We start from the raw sequence: 20094 nt of genomic DNA on the forward strand, positions 1-20094 counted from the left end.
AACTGGATTATTTCTGCAGTGTGTCTTGGACCCAACTCAGGCTGCATCTTCACTCCAGACTCCAGAGACAATTCCCAGGATTCCATAGCACTGAGCCAGGGCACCTAAAGTGGTCTTGAACTGGATTATTTCTGCAGTGTGTCTTGGACCCAACTCAGGCTGCATCTTCACTCCAGACTCCAGAGACAATTCCCAGGATTCCATAGCACTGAGCCAGGGCACCTAAAGTAGTCTTGAACTGGTTTACTTCTGCAGTGTGTCTTGGACCTAACTCAGGCTGCATCTTCACTACAGAGACAATCCAGTTTCATACCGTTTTTACTGCCATGGCCCAGTGCTATGAAATCCTGGGAATTGTAGTTTGTTGTCACACCAGAGTTTGCTGAGAGAGAAGGTCAAATGTCTCCGAAAACTAGAATTCCCAGGATTCCCTAGCACTGAGCCATGGCAATTAAAAGGGTGTCAAACTGGATTTATTTCTGCAGTGCGGTTGCATCCGAACACATTTCTATTTGGCACAAAGCTTCCTGAACCCCCTTCATGTCAAAATAAATATCTTAAAAGGACTGAAAGATTCTTTGGTTGGTTCAATGGTGGTTTTGAGAGTTGAAATAAGTTACAGTTATTTTTATTCAATTGTGTTTACGTTTATTTGCAAAACATCCGCCATTTTAACATTATGGGAATTTTCCAGGAATTGTGACTGAATATTCCATGTGATCTGGGGGGATTCAGCGGGTTTTGGACAAACATTTTCGGGAATTATCTTCGAGGCTTGTTGGCAACACTGGTGCTGATCAACCTTGCCACTCTGCTGAATGCTCATGGCCAAACACACACACATCAAGCATTTCCCTGTGTGCTGTGTTTTAACCCTTCAAATCCCTGACAAATTCATCCTCAGAAAATGTCTTCCAATGCAAGAACATAAATGTTGTTCCTGATGCGGCAGCTGCAGCAGCAGATGAAAAGAAACTGGCAAGTTTGGGCAGGAGCCCCTTCTATAGGGCTAGCAGAGATGGGTGGGGCTACCACCAAAACTCTTCAGAATACTACAGAATGCTATGAAAGAGGCACTTTGCAGGGACAGGATAACCTAGTTGTGAAAGTCACAGAAATCACAAGGAAGAACTTAAGTACAAAATACTTGATTGTATTTTGTATCAACAACAGACATCATCATCTTCAGATGTAGGATATTCTTTAAGATGATGCCTGAAACGTCAACAACTTCTAGAGTTCATCTTAAACCACTGACTTATATCCTTGAATATGAATACTTAACTTTCAAGATTTTTTTCATCTGCCTTCATATCAAAAGGACAGCTACTAAGTCAATCTTGTATAAAAAGGAAGAACTAGATATTGCTGTGAGATATTAATAAAATCTTTTCATTATTTAACAGCACTACTGCACTAGAAATGTATTATCAATAAGCTTTTATGTTTTTGTAAAAACACTTCGACCCTTTCAATTCATTCATTCCCATTCCAAAGAAAGACGACACTTTACATGGTTTCTGTCATTTTAGTCCAGTGTGGTACTTTAGGCTGAAAGATGCTGGTCTAGTGTTTACTTAGTGAACTTGATGGCAAATTGGTATTTGAATGTGGATTTTTGACATCCCAGGCAGTGAGACTTTGGCTAATACACTGTCTCTCAATGCATCTGTAACAGACTCAAAAAGTATTTTTAAAAAGTAGAAACGAGATTATTGAAGTGAAATGCTGACTTACACTCTGAGCTTTCTTAATGCTGTCGTCACCACACTCAGAATTCTGGAAAGCCATAAGTATGTATCTGTTTAGCAAGCCATCTATTGCTAACTCTTGTAGGGTTTTGTTTGAAAGGATTCCATACCACTGAAGAAAGTTTCCTAATAACTAAATACACATAATATAAAGTTGAGAGAGAACTGCATCAACATTTACAAATCATCATCTCTGGAATATACAAATGAGAACACTTCTATTTGAAATGAATCAAAATAAACATTAACTTATCTCCTTCATATTACATGAAACCAACGAACCAAAATGGGTATGACCGGCTTGCCTGCTTCCTCCACCTGGCAGCAGGTTATCTGCAGCCCAACTGTTGGAGTACAATTCAGCCTATGAGATTATTTACTCTACAAAAAAACTAATACATGTGTCAGGGAGATCCAAATATATCCCTCCAGATATTGCTAAACGACAACTACCAGTAACTATCTATATGCTACCTATGACTGATGGGAGTTCAGCAACATATAGAGTGCTACATTTGCACATCCAATTCATGTGGTATAAAAATTAAGCACAAGCAGGTCCCACTGATTTCTAAATTTTAAAGTTATGCATTCATTTTCCTCTGTCCCCCAGCAATAAGTATTTTTATAGGAATCAAAACATTAACTATTAAGTGCTCCTGCCAGCACAGAAAAATACTATAAAAATCAACTATAAAGTTACTGCACACATATAGTTGTAAATTTAGTCTCAAACATAAAACAGCCTATCAGAATTTCATTGCATTTTGAATACTTGACATTGTATTTGCACTCAGGTTCCCCCCCCCCAGTTGCCCATCATTAATACAATGCTTCAGTGATAACACATGAATCTCTTTACTTACCTTAACTGAAGACCAAAACTGACGCTGAAAAAACAAATAAGGTCCAGAATTCTTGTTTTCTAATACACTGAAAAAGAAGACATGCAAGTTTCAGTAGTACAAAGATGTGAAGCACTGAGATAATTCAAGATCATTAAAGGTTCTGCAAATCTTTAACACCTATGAACAATGACATTGAAACATTTATTATTTTTATTTATTTACGGTATTTATACCCCGCCATTCAGCCCTAAAGGCTCTCAGAGCGGCTTACAATTATAAACATGAAAAACAAGCTTACCTTTTAGGATAAAGTGGCATGAATACATCATCATCTAGTGTTCTCCTCATTCTAAGTAAAAGGGCTTTTAGTAACATCTGAAAGAGTTCAAATTTAACAGAAGATTTTGTCAGAGTGCTTTCAAAGTTCACTTTCTAACCAATTCAGGGCTACCACAAAACATTTTATTTTCCAGTTCTCTGACTTTTCTTAACCACTACACAAGTTTAAAAATGTAGATACATTAAATTAAACAAAGCTTTTATGCATTTTGGGGAGGGAGGGGGGTCAAGCTTTGATAAGACTTATTCCTCCATTGACTGGCAAACACATATGTACATTAACTATACACATGTACAAGTTTATTTTTGATTTATTTGGCATTCACTTCCTCCCTCTTCAGAAACCAAACCCCCTGACCTACAGGTGTCCTGATGAAGCCCTCTCCCACATCCAAGCCATATGTGGTAGGGAGTGGATGGCACAGTTTCATTTGATACTGGGGGCATTTATCCCCAATTACATCTACTAAGCAAGTGTTACAATGTCTTTCCTCAATCAAATGGCATGTAACTACTTGTAAGAAAACACTCCAAACTAAGCCTCGAAATGCAAAGGTAGCTCATCTACCAGCACATTTTACTGTTCTGCTTTTTTGTACTTTACCAAATTTGGAAGTATGTGCAAAGAACACAGATAAATATTGCAAGTAACAACCAAAAATTACAATCCTATGAACAAACTGAAACACATTATTACCTGTGTGTTTTTGTTTTCTGCATGCACCACAGAAGGATAGCCATTAATTAGTTTCTGGGTAATTGCTACCATCCTTGATGTTTGTGTTGTTGAGAAAGGGTCCCACACATTTTCTGCAAGAACTAACAAAAAGGAACAATTACTGTTTCTGAAACCTTGATACCAAAATGTGACTGCTGTTCAAAATAAACAACAACAACAAAACCCCCAAACATTTATTTTTAACACTGCATATTTATAAACAAACCTGTTAATTTAGGTAATAGCACTCTTTCCACAATAGTAGGCAATAATGAAACATCAGCATCATCTTTCTCTTGATCATATTCTTCACATCCATAAAATAGCAAGGATTCAAACCACAGCATACTCTCAAAATCTTGGCACTTGTCCTATAAAAACAAAGGACAAATGATGAGTGAACTAGTCCTATACTTGCAAGTTCAAATGTTTATGCTTTGTGCTCTTTCAGAATATCTTTGCAAAGTTAACGCTATATTCTCCACTGTGAATGCATGGAAATAAAAATCCTTTATTCTGTTACTTATTTGTTAATACCACTTCACTGGAAGAATACCAATCTACTTTCTAAGCCAGAAGGGGAAAACTATGCCTAAATGGGGGTGGGAAAGCTGGGGTTTAAAGGCTCTACTGAGCCTTTACAAGCCAGATGGGGGGGGGGGCATGGCTATGCCTCCAGTGTCATCTACCATTTGGGAGCTGGAATTGAGCTGCCAGAGATTAATAAAGATGAGTTTGTCTATTCCCATATCCCCTCTGCAAAGCATAGGAGGAATTGGCTGCAACACCTCTCCATTGAACCCCACAGCAGGTTGTGTGGCTGAAGGATGAACTTCAGCTAGACCACCAGTGAGAACTGTGTGGTCCTTCAGATGTTGCTGAATTGCACTCAGCTTTCTTCACCACTGGCTAAACTGGCAAGGGTTGCTAGAGTTGCAGCTGACGAACATCTGAATAGCCATACAAATTTCACCGCAGCTAGACCCACAGCAGATCAGACATGGCTTAGGAGCTGATGATCTCTTCCCCTTCTCTAGCTAGACTAAGCCAACAGCTTGTTCAGGTATGTTACTTTGACATTTCTCACCCAGGCATTAATAAATTAAGTTTACAGAATGACGCTTAGGTGGGCTAAAGTTGCAAACTACACTGTAGGGCCAGAGTGTCTAAATGAGGTAACCTATCAATTAATTCAGGGTCATTTCGTAGGATCACACAATTATTTTTATCATTTTGTCTTATTAAGTAAACTGAACTTACTGATCATACTAAAAACTTGCTCACCTCCAAAGGGTTCCAAGTAAGTAGCTGAAGTCTTATTAAAGGATTTAAGAGCTTGGGTAAACAAAGGCCTATGTAAGCATCCTTGTAAGAAGACAAATACTTAGAACGCCAGGATTCAAACTGTGATTTAATGCAGTCAATAGAAGAAAAGTTTTCTAATACGTCCTCAAAAACTTTGCTGGACTCCTTCAAAATACGATCTAGAAAAGAAATATTTCATAATCAAAACCAGCCTAAACTCATCTCTGTTTGCCAGGGCTTTCTTTCCTTCTTTGTATAGGGTTTAACTGTACAATGTTGTTTAATAACCAAATTCTCAAGCAAGTAAACTATAAAGAAAATATTAACATCCAAACAAGTTGTTTTTAGTGGGTTTCTCAGGCTATGTGGCCATGTTCTAGAAGATTTTCTTCCTGACGTTTTGCCAGCATCTGTAGCTGGCATGTTCAGAGAATGCTTGCCTGGAAAAAAGTGGATATATATACACTGTGTGAGCCTGGGAATGCAGGAGTGAATTGCATGTGTATGGTTCTGTGCTGATGGCAGGCCTCAGGCTGGGAGGCTAATGTAAAAGAGGATTAGTGTCTGCTCGTTGGTGATCATTATCTGCTGTGATCACCAATGAGCAGACATTAATGACACTAATCCTTTTTTGCATTAGCCTGAGGTCTGCCATCAGCACAGAACAATACACATGCAATTCACTCCTGCATTCCCAGGCTCACACTGTGTGTGTGTGTGTGTGTGTGTGTGTGCGTGTGCGTGTATCTCCACTTTTTTCCAGGCAAGCATTCTCTGAAGATGCCAGCCACAGATGCTGGCAAAAAGTCAGGAAGAAAATCTTCTAGAACATGGCCACATAGCCCGAAAAACCCACAAAAAAACTATGGATGCCGGCCATGAAAGCCGACTTCACAAACAAGTTGTATTTCCAAACAATGTGCTCTTAAGGCAAATGAAGAGAAACTGAGACGAGAATAGTGTGGCAGGCTGGAGCATGCATGGTTTGGGGAAACGGTACGATTTCCTTTCAAGGTTATTCAGCTATGGAACTTTTGGAATGGATTCTCTGAGCAGATGCAAACTCCACTGTCTGAGGCACAGTGACCACGAAGAAGAGCTTTTTGTTTCCAGAAGGGTAACTGTTCTAATTTTTTGTTCTAAAAGAACTTGCATTTTTTATTTTTCTTACATATGTTTGGTGTACAGCGTTTTCACTCTATTTCTGAATGTATATATGCAGTGAGGTGACCACAAAAACACAACCGCACAGAAATGATTTCATACAGACATATTTATTGAAGTAGCTTTTCAAAGCATTAATACCCTGGTTATTGATATGTTTGCCCCTTCCCCAAGATGGCTTAAAGATCCTTTTCATCTCCTTACTACTCAAGCAGCAGCCACTAATGAAGGCTCTAGATGCTGTGGTACCCCAGTTAAGAGTACCCCAGGTACCCTCCCCTCACAAACTCAATTGGTAGAAATGCTGATGTTATTCTGGTATTAAGAAGAGTATATATTTTTATTAAAGCCTTTGCAGCTTAACTGGTTCCATCCAAAATTTCAAATGTGCATGGCTTTAAATTATTTTGAACTATGGTTTTAAACAGTCTTGCTTTTAATACTGAAATACACTTGTAGGGCTCATTGCCATTAGGAAAATAACCCAGTGTGGAAACCGGGTTATTTTGTGACTGGATCTCTCTGGGGCCATTTACTCCCCTTTGTCATTCACACTTAAAGCAGGGAGAGGAAGAACAGCTTTCATGGAGAGAGAAAGAGGAGAAGGAAGAAAGAAAAGGCAAACGCCTTCTGAACAAACCTTGCCAAGAAAACCCCACAATAGACTTGAAGGCGCCCAACAACAACAATAGAGGGGTGGCAGGAAGGCTTGGGCCCCAGTGGCTCCTCCTCCACCTCCAGATGGGTTTCCCTCCAGTGTGCCCCTCATCTCGCTGTCCATGGCAGCGGCGACAACACTCCATCACCCTCTCCTACTCCTTGCCCTGATCTACCCTTGGCTGCCTCAACCGGGAAGCCTGGCTAGAGCGCTCCCTGAAGGCAAGAGCACTCCTCGGCCCTCCTCCACGTTCTCTTCCCCTCTGGCTAAGAGAGTGTGAGAGAGTGTCAGGGGCACCCAGTAGGTTTCCATGACTGAGCTGGGAAAGGCAGAGGAAGGAAGAGAAAGCGAAACCGCGCTCCAAGGACTCTGGTTAAGCTCCCGGCTTGCCTTGGTTCTCTCTCCAAGGAGGAAAGCCTCTCAACTCCCTTCTTACAGGGGGGAGGAAGGGAAGATGGACTGCCCTGCGTGCCAGCCTTGGCTGAGCCAAAAGGGAACACCGCAGAAGAGAAGCTGCCCAAGATGGTGTCCCGTGGCTGCCCCCCAAGAATGACACCAGAGCATCAGGGCTGGCTGAGAAGAGCTGGCAAGAGCCAGTGCAGCCCTGCAATGCGAAGCCGAAACCGAGCACAGAGGAATTGGAACCAGTTTCAAGTGGGAATATAACCTGATCAGCAATTCGCTTTAAACCCTGGTGGGAACAAGCCCGTAGTTTGAATTATTTTTACTGTGTTAAATTGATCTAATTATGTGAAAGTAATTTTATTGCACCCCACCTTAGACACGATAGAAAAGACAAGATATAAATAATATAATTAAGAAATACTAGTGACTTGCACTGCTGCCAAAGAAGTATGACAATGAGAATTGTCTCCTTAATGGTAACAAGGACAGAGCTATGGGCTGGAAGCAGTACTTCTGGCTGTGTGCAACTGCTACTTATATAACAGAGCAATAGCAATAGCAAGTACATTTCTGTACTGCTTATCAGTGCACTCAAGCACTCTCTAAGTGATTCACAAAGTGTAAGCTAACTGCCCCCAACAATTAGGGTACTCATTTTAGCGACCTCGGAAGGATGCAAGCCTGAGTCAAGCTTGAGCCTTTGGCTGGTATTGAATTTTCAACCTTATGGTTTGTGAGTGGCTGCAGTACAGGCATTCAACCACTGCACCACCAGGGCAGCACTGATTATGTCCTACATTACTCTGTGTTGGTATAGTACTCAGTTTAGAGCTGGCTGCTACACTTGCATAGGATGAGATAATAATCAGCAATTTTAAATGAACTGTTTGCAGATTATTTTAACTATTACTTGTTTAATTGTTATTTTAAGGAGGGGGGAAATGTGGGTTATATACAAAGTATTGTTAGAATTTTATGTAAGCCGCTCTGATTGCTTGTAAAAAGAAGCGGGATAAAAATAAAAGTTTTATTTATTGCTATATTTTATTAAAGATTTTCTTTATAGCATAATTTCAAAGGAGCACCTTTTCTGTGAACTGAGTTTTGTTGGCTGGGCCCTCCTCTATGTTCTACTAAAGGAAATGATACAGTACACAGGGGCATGAAAGAGGGCCTTCTCTGCTGTGGCACTAAGTTTATGGAATGCACTCCCTCTGGAGGCACCAACATAGCAAGCTGCTTCATCTGGCCCATCTGTACTGGGCATAACTGACTTTTAACATTAAGGTGAATCATCTAACCTCGTTCCATATTAAAGTTTGTAGTATCTGTTGAGGTTTCTTCATCATCACTAGAAAGACCTTCAAGATGATCAGTCATCTTCCCAGATTGCTCTCTAGCAAGTCTACGACGAGCTCTGTTAAGAAAAACATAATACTGTTAGTGTTGTGTTACAGTACCAAACCCTTGCCTGTTCACTAGCTGTGAAGAATATCAATACTGTAACAGAAGGTGGTGTTTTCCTTTCCTACTGCAAGCAGATATATAAAGTTAAGTTGAAGCCATACATAATATTGTAGATCACATGCTATTTGACCTGTCTGTTACCACTGCCTGAACATTCTATTGTATTTTCAATTTCTCTTTAGTTTGGAGAAAATCATATATGCCCAGTTGCCAGCCTGCACCTACAACTGATTCATTCTGCTACACTGTGTAGGATCCAACTTGTATTCCAGAAGGCTGTTGAACCATTATTTAGAAGTCTTGTTTATATACAAAGATGTAAATATGTAGGGAAAAATTATATTTTAAACTGCAGGTGAGAATTATATGGCCCTCCAGATGCCACTGAAGTGCAGCTCTCAGCATTCACCACCATTAGCTATGCCACCTAGGGTTATCTAAGTTCAACAACAACTGGAGGGCCACACAATTCCCACCTAGTTCTACAGAAAGTCACCATATGAAATACTTAAGCATTTGCATATAGAATTGGGGTGACATGCCTTTGGCCCTCCAATTGTTGTTGGATTTCCAACTCCCATTATCCCATCTAGCAATACCAATAATCTGGAACTGAAATTTTACAACAACTGGAAAGCTACAGGTTTGTCATCTGTAACAAAGAGCAGTGCTGTTCAAAGTGGTGATCAATGAACCAGTGTAGGTCCGCAAGCCACTGGCCTCTAATCCCTGGTGGGCTTTCACAGAAGGAAAAAAAAAGCAGTAGCTAAAGGGCACAAAAATGGTACAGGCCATTGGCATACTGGGGGGGGGGAGCACAATACTGCTGGTCCTTGCATTTACAGAGGAAGCTTCAATGATGTTTTACCTTCTAGCTTCCCTTTCTGCAGTCCGTCTTTTTACATGTTCCTGGTACAGTGTTCTGTCTCGTCCAAAAGAATCAAGATTTGGTGCCATCAATGCTTTACCTATAAGTATACAAACACTGAAATTAGGATTTCAACTCAGGTTAAAGGAAGCATAAATATAAGTCTGAATGTATGAGTACGTGTGTACATGTATTAAAGCAAATCTCAATATTGTAGATCTGTAGTACTTCAGCAAGTCTGACTGTTCTCCTCATCTGCCCTCCCACAGATAAAACTGATGACACCTGATTTATTTCTGTAAAGATTTCCAATCTGATGAAAAACTGGAGTGTCGCCATTACCATGCGGAAAGTAAATTTAAAAAGTCAAGCCCACCATCATAAATCACTCAAAACTTTTCGATAAACTGAAAATGCTTAAAATATATTTATAACATTAAAAAATTGTATTAGAAAAAAACATTAGTGTTCAACATTTATAAGAAGAGAGAGAAAAAATAGCCTTTCAGCACATCTGTAACAGGCCAGATGTCTCTTCCTGGTGAATCATACTGACAAACAATTAACAGATTAACAAATTTTCAGCTCATGTTAGGCTATTAGTACTGAAATTGGCTACTTGATACCAAATGTTTGCAACATAATATACAGTTAAAAGCAACAAAAAATTAAAGCTGGGGACAAAGAGGAGGAGGAGAGGACTTTTGGATGACCATGATTTCCCAGCCTGGTACCCAAGAGTGCCAACTAACACACTATCCTGAACACACAAAATTTTGTTTGCTTTTAGAAGCTAAGCAAGATTGGTTAATACCTGAAGCCTGAATGGAGAACCACAGAGACTACTTAAGAGTTCCCCAGGTATGTCCAGAAAAGAATTCAGCCTAAAATCCTGAAGAATCACTGCAGTCATTGTTGACAATACTGGGCTATATGGACCAATGATCTGACTCAGTATAAGGCAGCTTCCTATGCTACTACACATATTTCATAGGAAATGTTATACCTACTTTCAATGTATCTTTTATGCACTTTATTCTACATTTTTTTTCTTAGACAAGAATCATTTGTATTCTTCAGGTCTAATACTTAAAATAAGGAAATTTGGTAAACAATAACTGAAATATTTGCTGTTTAAAAAACAGAAATCAGTATTATTAAGGGGGAATACTAGCAGAACAGCCTACATGCATTTCAGGTTTACAAAACGTTCTGTAAAACACGTTTAGGGGATTAAGTCAGGATAATATATAATCATTTTAAAAAACACCTTGTAAAAAGTGATTAAACCAAGATGACACTGCTTCCCATTACCATGAAACAGAAAATAGGAAAGGTACCTTATTCAGTGGGCTCTTATCTGCGGGCTTGCCATCAGTGGATTTGAAGCTTCCGCGAATGGCAAGCCTGATGATTTTAAATGGGTGTATGTGCACATGGCTGTGCTAGCAGCCAAATGCACATTGCACAGGCATAGAAAAGAACGAGACTTGAGGTCCCACATTTTTTGTTATCCACAGGCAGGTGCAAAGTGGCTCCCCCACAGAAAAGAAGGGACAGTTGTAGTTTGAACTAGGATTCTTTAATCTTTTTTCCTACCACATTTAAACCAGGCACACTTTGTAGCCTTTTAATTTAAAACTGCAGTAAGTAAACAAGGTTGTTTAATGAATAATAAAAACCTTCAAGATGGACTGACTTGAATGGCTTGAAAACTCCGAAGATTCATCTTTAATATCATCTTGTCGTCTTTGGACAAGGCGGGAGGCTCGCTGTTTGTACAGCTGATGGATTGCTGACTCGAGTTCATTTATCAGGAGCACCTGTAAAAATACAATACTCCGTAATAAAAAAATCTTCATGTATTTAATTGGCTGGGATGCCACACTATTCAAAGTGTACTGCTGAATTTTAGCTGCAACACTTTTTTTAACTGTTATTTTTAAACAATACATTGTTATGTGACTCAAGAAAACTACACAGGAAAGCATGTCAAGCTATTTGGCTGAAAGCAAAAGGATAGATCTGTAAAGAAGTCCAGAAAAGCAAGTAGATTACACAAACAATACGTCTCCCCCCCCCCCCCCCAATTATATGTTCATATTTTAAATAGTTTCACTTGGACTAGACTAAAAAAAAGGTGAGGGGAGCAACTCTTTTACTCTACCTAAAGCTTTCCACCTACTCCAACATCAAGTAAGAATATAGCACCTTGGAAGGAATCTGAGAATTTAAAAATATATCAATCACTATAATTAGAATAACATCAAAATTATATGCAAACAGAAGGTAACTCATGTACATCCTTTCTCTTCCCTGAAATTACCTATCTCTCCCAAAAGCCCGTCCAGAGTGCTGGGAACACTTGCATACAGAACATACTGAAATATGTCTTACCAGGCTGCAGTGGAATTAGTTAAAAGAGGGTGGAGAGATTTGCCCAACCAAATTCTTGATTCAGAGAATTCCTTTCTCCCACTGCAGCCAGAAAGATGAATTTCACAGTATTCTGTAGTTCTCCCCAAACTGTTGTGGTAGCTTTCCAGAAGATGTAGGAAGAATCAGGGAAAAAGGAAAGGTTTGTTGTGTAAGCTTACCCACTACCCATTTGTTGTTGTTATGTGCCTTCAAGTAATTATTGACTTATGGTGACCCTAAGGCAAGCCTATCATGCGTTTTTCTTGGCAGAAATTTGTTCAGAGGGAGTTTGCCCTTGGCTTCCCATAGAAAACTAAATTATGATTACCAATCCACGATCACTGAAATAAACACTGAAATTAACTGGATACAATAAACCAACAGCCACAGTTGTCATAAAATTACTTTAATAAAACAAAACAAACTACCAATCACTTGGATAACCTCAGAGTTGGGTTTTGATTTGTTTTACTTTCTTATTGTGCAACTTTACATATGTCTGTTTTGATGCAAGTCTCACTGATTTGAATGGGCTCTATGATCAAGAGCACATTCTGTTCATCAAGACCAATGCTGAGGTGACTACAGCTGGAATACCTTTCTTTTGAAAACATTTATTTGAAAACTATTTGTTTTGATGACACTTATTTAGAAGCAAATACAGTTGGCTCTCCATATTTGCTGCTTTGATGATTCATGGATTTCATTACTATGTTCTCTCTAGCAATCTCTAGGTCTTAAGCATGGCTCTATGGCCGTCTGCTAGAAGTTGCACTGGCGGACCTAGAGATTCCTAGAAAGGTGTTCTCTCAGATTAGAAAAACAGTAGGTTTTTTATTTGCAGTTTCCCACTATCAGGGGGGGTCCTGCACCCCTGACCCCAGAGAATGTGGAGGGACCAATGTATGACTGCAGCCAAATTTAGAATAGGTCATATACTTTGCATAAAATCTACAATGCTGTTGTAAAGATTAACAAAATCTTTTGTATGAATTCTGATGACACAGTCCTGATTCAGAATCCATTCTAGAAAATTTGGAATCTATTTCAAGTAATCAGATACTCTACCATCTGAATATTACACAGTCAAACTTTCTTGGTTTGCTATGATACAACAAGTTACTTATTTAAGAACTCACTATCCAACTGAACTTAAAATTGCTGCAGCCCAGTTCTGGACTGCTGCCCAGTTCATTTTCCAATTCCAGTCCCAGCCTAGTAATTCAGAATGTATCTTAACTTCAATATTAATTGGTACATTAACTATAAATATTGTTCTATATTCTCGCAGGGACTTCCTAATGATTTCACACACAAAAGCCAGAATTGTTTCCTTCAAACTGAGGTAGAAAAGACAAAACATTTCAAGAGAAACTAGTACCATGAATTTGCATACAGCAAATTTCTATCTCAGATTAATGTAATAAAAGCAGCTTTACACTGTGTGGACATATACCGTTACTTTCTTTTTTTCAGGATTTTTATTAAGGAAAATGTTATCTAAAGGGCAATTTTTAAAAATTATCATTGTGAACCAATAACTGAACATACAGTCGGCCCTCAACTTTCCCAGGTTTACATCTATGGATCTGTTTACTCACAAGTTTGAATAAGCCTCTGCCTTTGGTCTCCAATAACCTGCCCCGCCACTCCTGGAATGACAACACTACTGCCAAAATTTCTGCCCCTCTCACTCTAGCTGGTCTTGGCTTAACATTGTTGTGTGTGTGTTTGGGAAGGAAGCAAGGAAGGATGCAAAGGGTTGCTTGTTGGTGCTACATCTGTGAATGCTGTGTCTTTCCACCCTGCCCCTCTCACTCTAGCTGGCCTTGGTTTAACATTGTTGTTGGGGGCATGAGAGGGCAGAGGTGGCAGCGCCCAGCAACTGGCAATGGAAGGAGTGGCTGTCAGAACAGTGTTCAGGCTGAACAAGGCAAAAAGAGCGAGTCAGCCAGCAAGAGGGAGATTAAGCAGATTGGCAAGGAAGTAGGCAAGCAAGCACTGGACAGAAGCTGTCTCACTTGCAGACTGCACATACCATGGGCTGGAGGTTAGAAAAAAGACAGAGAGAAGGAAGGCAAAGAGGATGAGCCACTGTCACTGCTACCAGCCCAGTCCTGCTGCAGCTGCTGCAAGAATCTCCTTTAGTATAGTCATCTTTCTCTTCCTTCTCCTTGAGAGAAGTAGGGTAACACTAAAGGAGATTTGTGCAGCAGTGCTGCTGTCTTAGGAGATGGAGGGGAGAAGGCTTGGAGACTGGCATGGGATCCTGTACCCCAATCCAGGAGAAGGTTGAAGGCCAACTGTAATTTGAAGAAACTGTTTAACAGACAGAAAGATAAAGGTAGGGTACTAGCATTAACAAAAAGTCCAAAAATAATCACAGGCATGAGTGTGCAGCACCAGTTTTGTATTGCCTGTAAGAAATGCTGCTCTGGTAGATTTTGCCACCAGCAACTGGAGTATAACCAGCTACAGTATATCAGGCTACTGAATAGGTAAAAGTATGACCACATGGGCACATTTCAACCTTCCTCAAATATCATGCTTACTGCCTCAATATTAAAGAATCTTTTCCAAAAATCCAAATCTAAGTACTGTAAGAATTTTTCTTTTGTCAGGTATGCAATTCTAATTTTGCCAACCCAGGAGGCAAAGAAAAACAACAACAAATGTTAGAGGACACAGCCAAAGAAGGCAAGGGGCAGAATTGTATACTCTGCTGCTGCTTACCAAGTATGAGCAGCCTACACAAAATAAGCAATAAGAATAACAAAGTTATTCAAACTCTGCCCCACCTGTTCCTCACAATTCATAAAATGTAACAGTGCCGATGGAAGGAGAACAGGGTGATTTTCGCAGCAGTTAGAATGCATTTCTGAAGCTATACAAAAGAAATCAGTTTTCAAAGAGACAGAGAAGGCACTTTGTTGTTCCACTGTCAACTCTGGTGCCTTCATCTTGATTTCCACCAAAACCAGGTTATTGATGTTTTATTTCATCTGCACTCTCTTGTTGGAAAAAATTTGTTTTAGTTAGAGCAGAAAAGTTATTTCAAAGCCATAATCTTACAGACCAATCTTTTAAGCCATTTTTCAAACAGAAACCTAGATTTGGATTGGCACAGAAGAAAAACCAGGCAACCCTGCAAAAATCAAAGTTTACTTCATTTGCACACAACCCTATGCATCTTTACTCAAATGAGCAGATTTAGGATTAGTTTAAGTTGTTTATTCTTACTGTTATGTCTACACTTGAATATTATCCACTTACTTCTCAAAATGAACTTCTAAGTTTCGGATGGGGAGCAAAACTGTTATAGTAATGCATGTTACACAGAAAGCTGAAATAGGAAGGTGAAGCCATGTGAAACCAGAGATCACTGTCCTGAGCATGAGCAGAACTGACTTCCACTTATACAACTACAGTTCTAGATCCAAACTACAAGACTTGACATTTTTAATATATTATTTCTTTCCCATTAGACAACGCCCTCCAAAAATTTTACTTCATCTGATAGTATTATTTGGCCTTTAACTTCTTTCCTTTTCCTTATGTATCTTAACCTGTTTTTATGTCTGTTTATTATGCGTACATGTTGGTCTAGAAATAGTAAAATAATTGGTAGAAAACAAAAAAAAATCAAATCTTATTTTTTTTTTAAAAAAATTCACAGTAGCCAAATTGCAGTGTGTACAGGTGTGCGCACACATTCCTTCAAGTCACTCATTAACTAATGGCAACCTCATGAATTTAATAGGGGTTCCTTAGGCAAGGAATACTCAGCGTAGTTTTCCCAGTCTCTTCCTCTAAATTTAGCCTACAGCACCTGGTATTCATTGGCAATCTTTCATTCAAGTACTAGCCAGGGCTGACCCTGCTTAGTTTCCCAAATCACATAGGATCTAATGCCTTTAGGGTATTTAGCTTCATTTCACAAAAGAAAGTAAATTTTAATTTGTGAGGTTGCAAATTGAGACAACAATTATTTTATGTGTTTCTGGAGTGGGAAATGAAAATACAAATAATAATGTAATAATAGTGTTATATCAAATCTAACAAAAATAGTAAAAGAGATGATGATGTTCCTCCAGCAGCTGCATGTTCTGCTAGCAACCACATAAGCACTACTGGAACAACTAATAGAACCAATACTCAATTTAATGACTTCTTGGTGAGTTCTGAAAGTGCAAATCATTTGCACAAGCAGAAACACAGTACTGGATATGAAATCTGATTTCTGCAAACAGCAGAAATCACTACTGGATACAATGATCTCGACTAAACACTTGATTATTGAGTGCATTACTTAAACTTCTTCCAATAAAAGTATTTCAAAGGTATTCAAGATACCTAACCACTGTCTAATAACTATATGCCTGTTCTTTATGGCAAACATATACAAATAGCACCACTATGACTTGAAGCAAACAAACTCTGACTCATTATCTAACCAGGGAGCTCTTTCCTGTGTGTACACACTCCCTCTCCCTTAGTTCCTCTGGCTTGGAAGAAAGAGATAATGAGAGAGAAGGTCTCTCTCATTTCTTTTTCCCCTTCAGCCAACACTGCAATTTCTCATTGTGTTCCGGGAGGGTTGGGGTCTCTTTAGAACAGCATGGAGGGCCACAGGACTGGGATGTGAATCATGCAGTTTTCCAGTTGTTTGACTGCAACTCCCAGCAGTTCTAGCCAGCACTATCCAGGATGATGAATGCTGGGAGTTGAAGAACAACATCTGGAGTATCACGATTCCTACCTCTGCCATTGGAAAGAAGGAATGCTAGAAAACTGCCACTATCCCATTCCTCTAGTAAGAAGCCTTGCCTACTTTTGTGAATGGAGAATTAATCTGGATCTAACCCAGGGTTTTCTAAGCCTGGATTTCCTTCTGGTGCCCCTCCTCCAGGTTCTATTACTTCAAATCTCAATGCACCAGAGATTATTACAATTTGAAATATTCTTACTTTATTTATATTAAGTTGTTATAGCTGTTGTTATGTCCCTTCATGTCCCTTCAAGTCATTTCTGACTTATGGCAACTTAAAAGCAACCCTTTGATGGGGTTTTCTTGACAAGATTTGTTCAGAGACGGTTTGCCATTGCCTTCCTTTGAGGCTGTGAGAATGTAACTTCACCAAGGTCACCAAATGGGTTTCATAGTCAAGCTGGGAATTGAACGCTGCCCTTCAGAATCACAGTCCAACATCAAAATCACTATGTCATACTGCCTCCTACTGTGCTATCATTATATATTATATGGAGCACAAGAGAGCCAGTGCCTGCTCAGGTAGCTTACAATCTAAAATAACCAAGATTACATTTTCAGCACAGAAAGGTTAAGAATTCTGATTTAAATTCATATCAGTTTTAAAAGGTTTTATCTAAACAATTAAAATAGCTTGTATTTCAAGTGCAAACATATTTACTGAGACATTTTAATTGATCGAGCTTTTGCAGATTAACTGTATGGGGCTGTAACTTTAATTTGCTAATGAAGTCTTTGGACATTTCTTGATTATATTCTTCAACACTAGCAAAGTCAAGTAAAGAATATAGATTCATACAAGATGACCTAAAATCAGGCTTCTGGAAATGTTGTGTAGTGGTGTAGTCAAAACCAACCTTTCTTAACAAACAGCATCTAGAAATTGTATTCATAATCCCTACATAGTCATAATCATGGCACTACTAGCATAATATTAACTGCTCCCCTGACCTACTCAGCATCAGCCACATAGAGAGAAGGGGATTGTTTCTGCTGGTGACTGGAGCATGGGTGGATGCCATTTTCACTACCATTCTACTAGTCAGTGAAGTTACAACCATCAGAAGCAGGATACCTGTTGCACTTCCTTGTCACAGCGAAACATCCACTTGCTCCTCTATTACCAGCAGAACAGACACACATCTCTCCATGCAGTTGATGTCTGCTAAAGTAATTTTGGTGGTGGTCAGGCCAAGAGATGCTACTTTAGCTACCCAACTAAAGTAGTTAAACAGCTAAATAGCACATGTCAAATTCTGGCAGTTTTCACCATCTATAATCCTCCTGTGAAAACCACCTGGGATCTCAGTATGACACTGCAGAACAGGGTATTTAAATGCTTTCATTTTATCTATTCGAGATACAAAGGAACTAGTGCTGTTAATTTATAAGTACACTTGTGTTCCTGGACATTTTTTTTTTAATTAAAAAAATTCCAAACAGAATTTGAGTAGGAGCCACAGAGATTTCTTAGGACAGCAATCTACTTAAAAATTAGAAAGCTGGTATAGACACTTAAACGTCTGTTGTTTGAACTCCAACAGCCACTTACATTGCTTTCAACACATTTAAAGCCAAGCCTTCAAACATGTGTGGAGTTGTTTCACTGACATGTACAAGAGATCATGTTTGAACACAGACTAAACCGTTACTGAAAAAGATGAATATATTTTGCATTCTTACCTTTTCACTGAAACACTCAAGCAAGTCTTGGACATACCCTCGCATTTCTTGCAGAAATTTATACCGTTCACCAACATCCCCAGAAGACCCTTCCAATCTTTCAATTGTCTTGGTAGACTCTTCACGGCTTTGCAGATGCTTCTCATGCAGCTGTTGATTTGCTTTGTGAAGTTCTTTCATCGAGTCCAACCTAAAGGTCAATGGACACAAACATTTACATCCAAAAGCCTATTATAATATACAGTATAGTAGCATTTAGTTTTCTTAGAGAGAACAAAGTGCAAGATATAACACTAACATTTTAAAGCTGTTTTTGGAGGCGTAGCCATGTCATTTTTTCTGGAACACAGACTGAGGCTTCTAACATCTTAAAAGACTAATCAATTTATCACAGTGTAAGACTTTTAGTCTACAAAAGCTTATACTATACAGTAACTAAGTGATCAGCCTAAGGGGCGAAACAGGCAGTACCTTTGTGACACCTTCCTGGCAGCTTGGGGGGCATGTCGTTTAGACAATGCATGCTGGCAGGAAGCTGCCGTAAAACTGCCCACCTGTTCACATGGCAGGCAGCTTTGCAGCCCTGCATTTATATAGCAAAGCCATGATGGTGGAAAAGCCATTTTTTGCTGGCTCAAAAAGGAACGGCTTTCTGCCACTTCTTTTTGGGCCAGCAAAAAGCCAGATCAGGACTGCAGCATGTGGTTGCTGCAGCCCAGATCTGGTGATCAAAGAGGTGGGTCAAGTCACCCCTTCAGGGCTGTCTGTTTTGGACCTAAGTTTCTTAAAATTGTTTTAAAGTTGTATTTACTGTGGCCTAAATCGATGGATACTGTAGTGGTTAGTCCTGCCCAGTAACTAACTTCAGTGGATCTACTCTAGTACTATTTGATTTAGTAGGAAGAACCATTGTTGTCTTATATCAAATAGTGGCTATCGAAACCTCTGAATTTGTGGTTCTCCAATCCTCCCCGACACACAAAGTTTTTGTGTTTTTCTCACAAGCAGAAGACAGCCCATGAACCAAGACATCTTTATCTCCAAAACACCTTCCACAGTGATACTGCTGCTTTCATTCATCCTCCTCTAGTGTATGGTACAAGGAAGCATGCACACATTCACTCCACCACAGAAGTGCTGTCTCTTCTGTGTTTTACTAATTCCTGAACTATCAGGGAACTCTATACAACAAATGGTGAAAAGATAGTACAGAAATCAATGAACTGTTTTTCACAGAGTTCTTTCGCATTGCATTATCTTACCTACAGGGGTACCAGTTTAGCACTGCAGAGGGAACATGGGGAAATAGAAAGAAAAGAAACTGTCTTGTATCAAGTCAGAACATTGCCTCATCTATTTCAAAACTGTTGACAACGACTGGCAGCACCTCTCCAGGGTTTTAAGTAGGTTTTTTCCAGGCCCTACCTGGAGATGACCGAGACTGAACCTGGAACGTTCTGCATGCAAAAGAGGTGTTCTGCCACTGAGCTATGGCTTCTTCTGTGTCACGCCTACAAGAGCACTTGTGGGTCTCAACAGAAATTAGGGAGGTACATATCAATTCTTTGGTGCTCAATGTTATGAGTACTTACACAGTTAATCTTAGATATAAGTATGCTTTTTCAGTAATCTGCCTTTCACATAATTAATATATTTGCTTATATTATGAAACAGGTACAAGAGCTTAGGTAACACTCTGGAT

General features: G+C 39.4%; 1 protein-coding gene across 1 annotated transcript in view; it reads right to left on the reverse strand.

Moving 5' to 3' along the window:
* The window catches only part of PAXBP1 (PAX3 and PAX7 binding protein 1), a 39501-nt gene that overhangs the window by 8631 nt on the left and 10776 nt on the right, over positions 1-20094 (reverse strand). Inside the window, exons 6-15 of the mRNA XM_042458382.1 lie at positions 18393-18582; positions 11223-11346; positions 9524-9623; positions 8490-8605; positions 4941-5140; positions 3883-4027; positions 3636-3757; positions 2898-2974; positions 2618-2684; positions 1738-1884 (exon numbers count right to left, since the gene is read on the reverse strand). Coding sequence (XP_042314316.1) covers positions 1738-1884; positions 2618-2684; positions 2898-2974; positions 3636-3757; positions 3883-4027; positions 4941-5140; positions 8490-8605; positions 9524-9623; positions 11223-11346; positions 18393-18582 — 1288 coding nt within the window. The remainder of the gene's footprint in view (positions 1-1737; positions 1885-2617; positions 2685-2897; positions 2975-3635; positions 3758-3882; positions 4028-4940; positions 5141-8489; positions 8606-9523; positions 9624-11222; positions 11347-18392; positions 18583-20094) is intronic.

Source organism: Sceloporus undulatus, chromosome 3 (assembly GCF_019175285.1).
Source record: "Sceloporus undulatus isolate JIND9_A2432 ecotype Alabama chromosome 3, SceUnd_v1.1, whole genome shotgun sequence".
NCBI lineage: Eukaryota > Metazoa > Chordata > Lepidosauria > Squamata > Phrynosomatidae > Sceloporus > Sceloporus undulatus.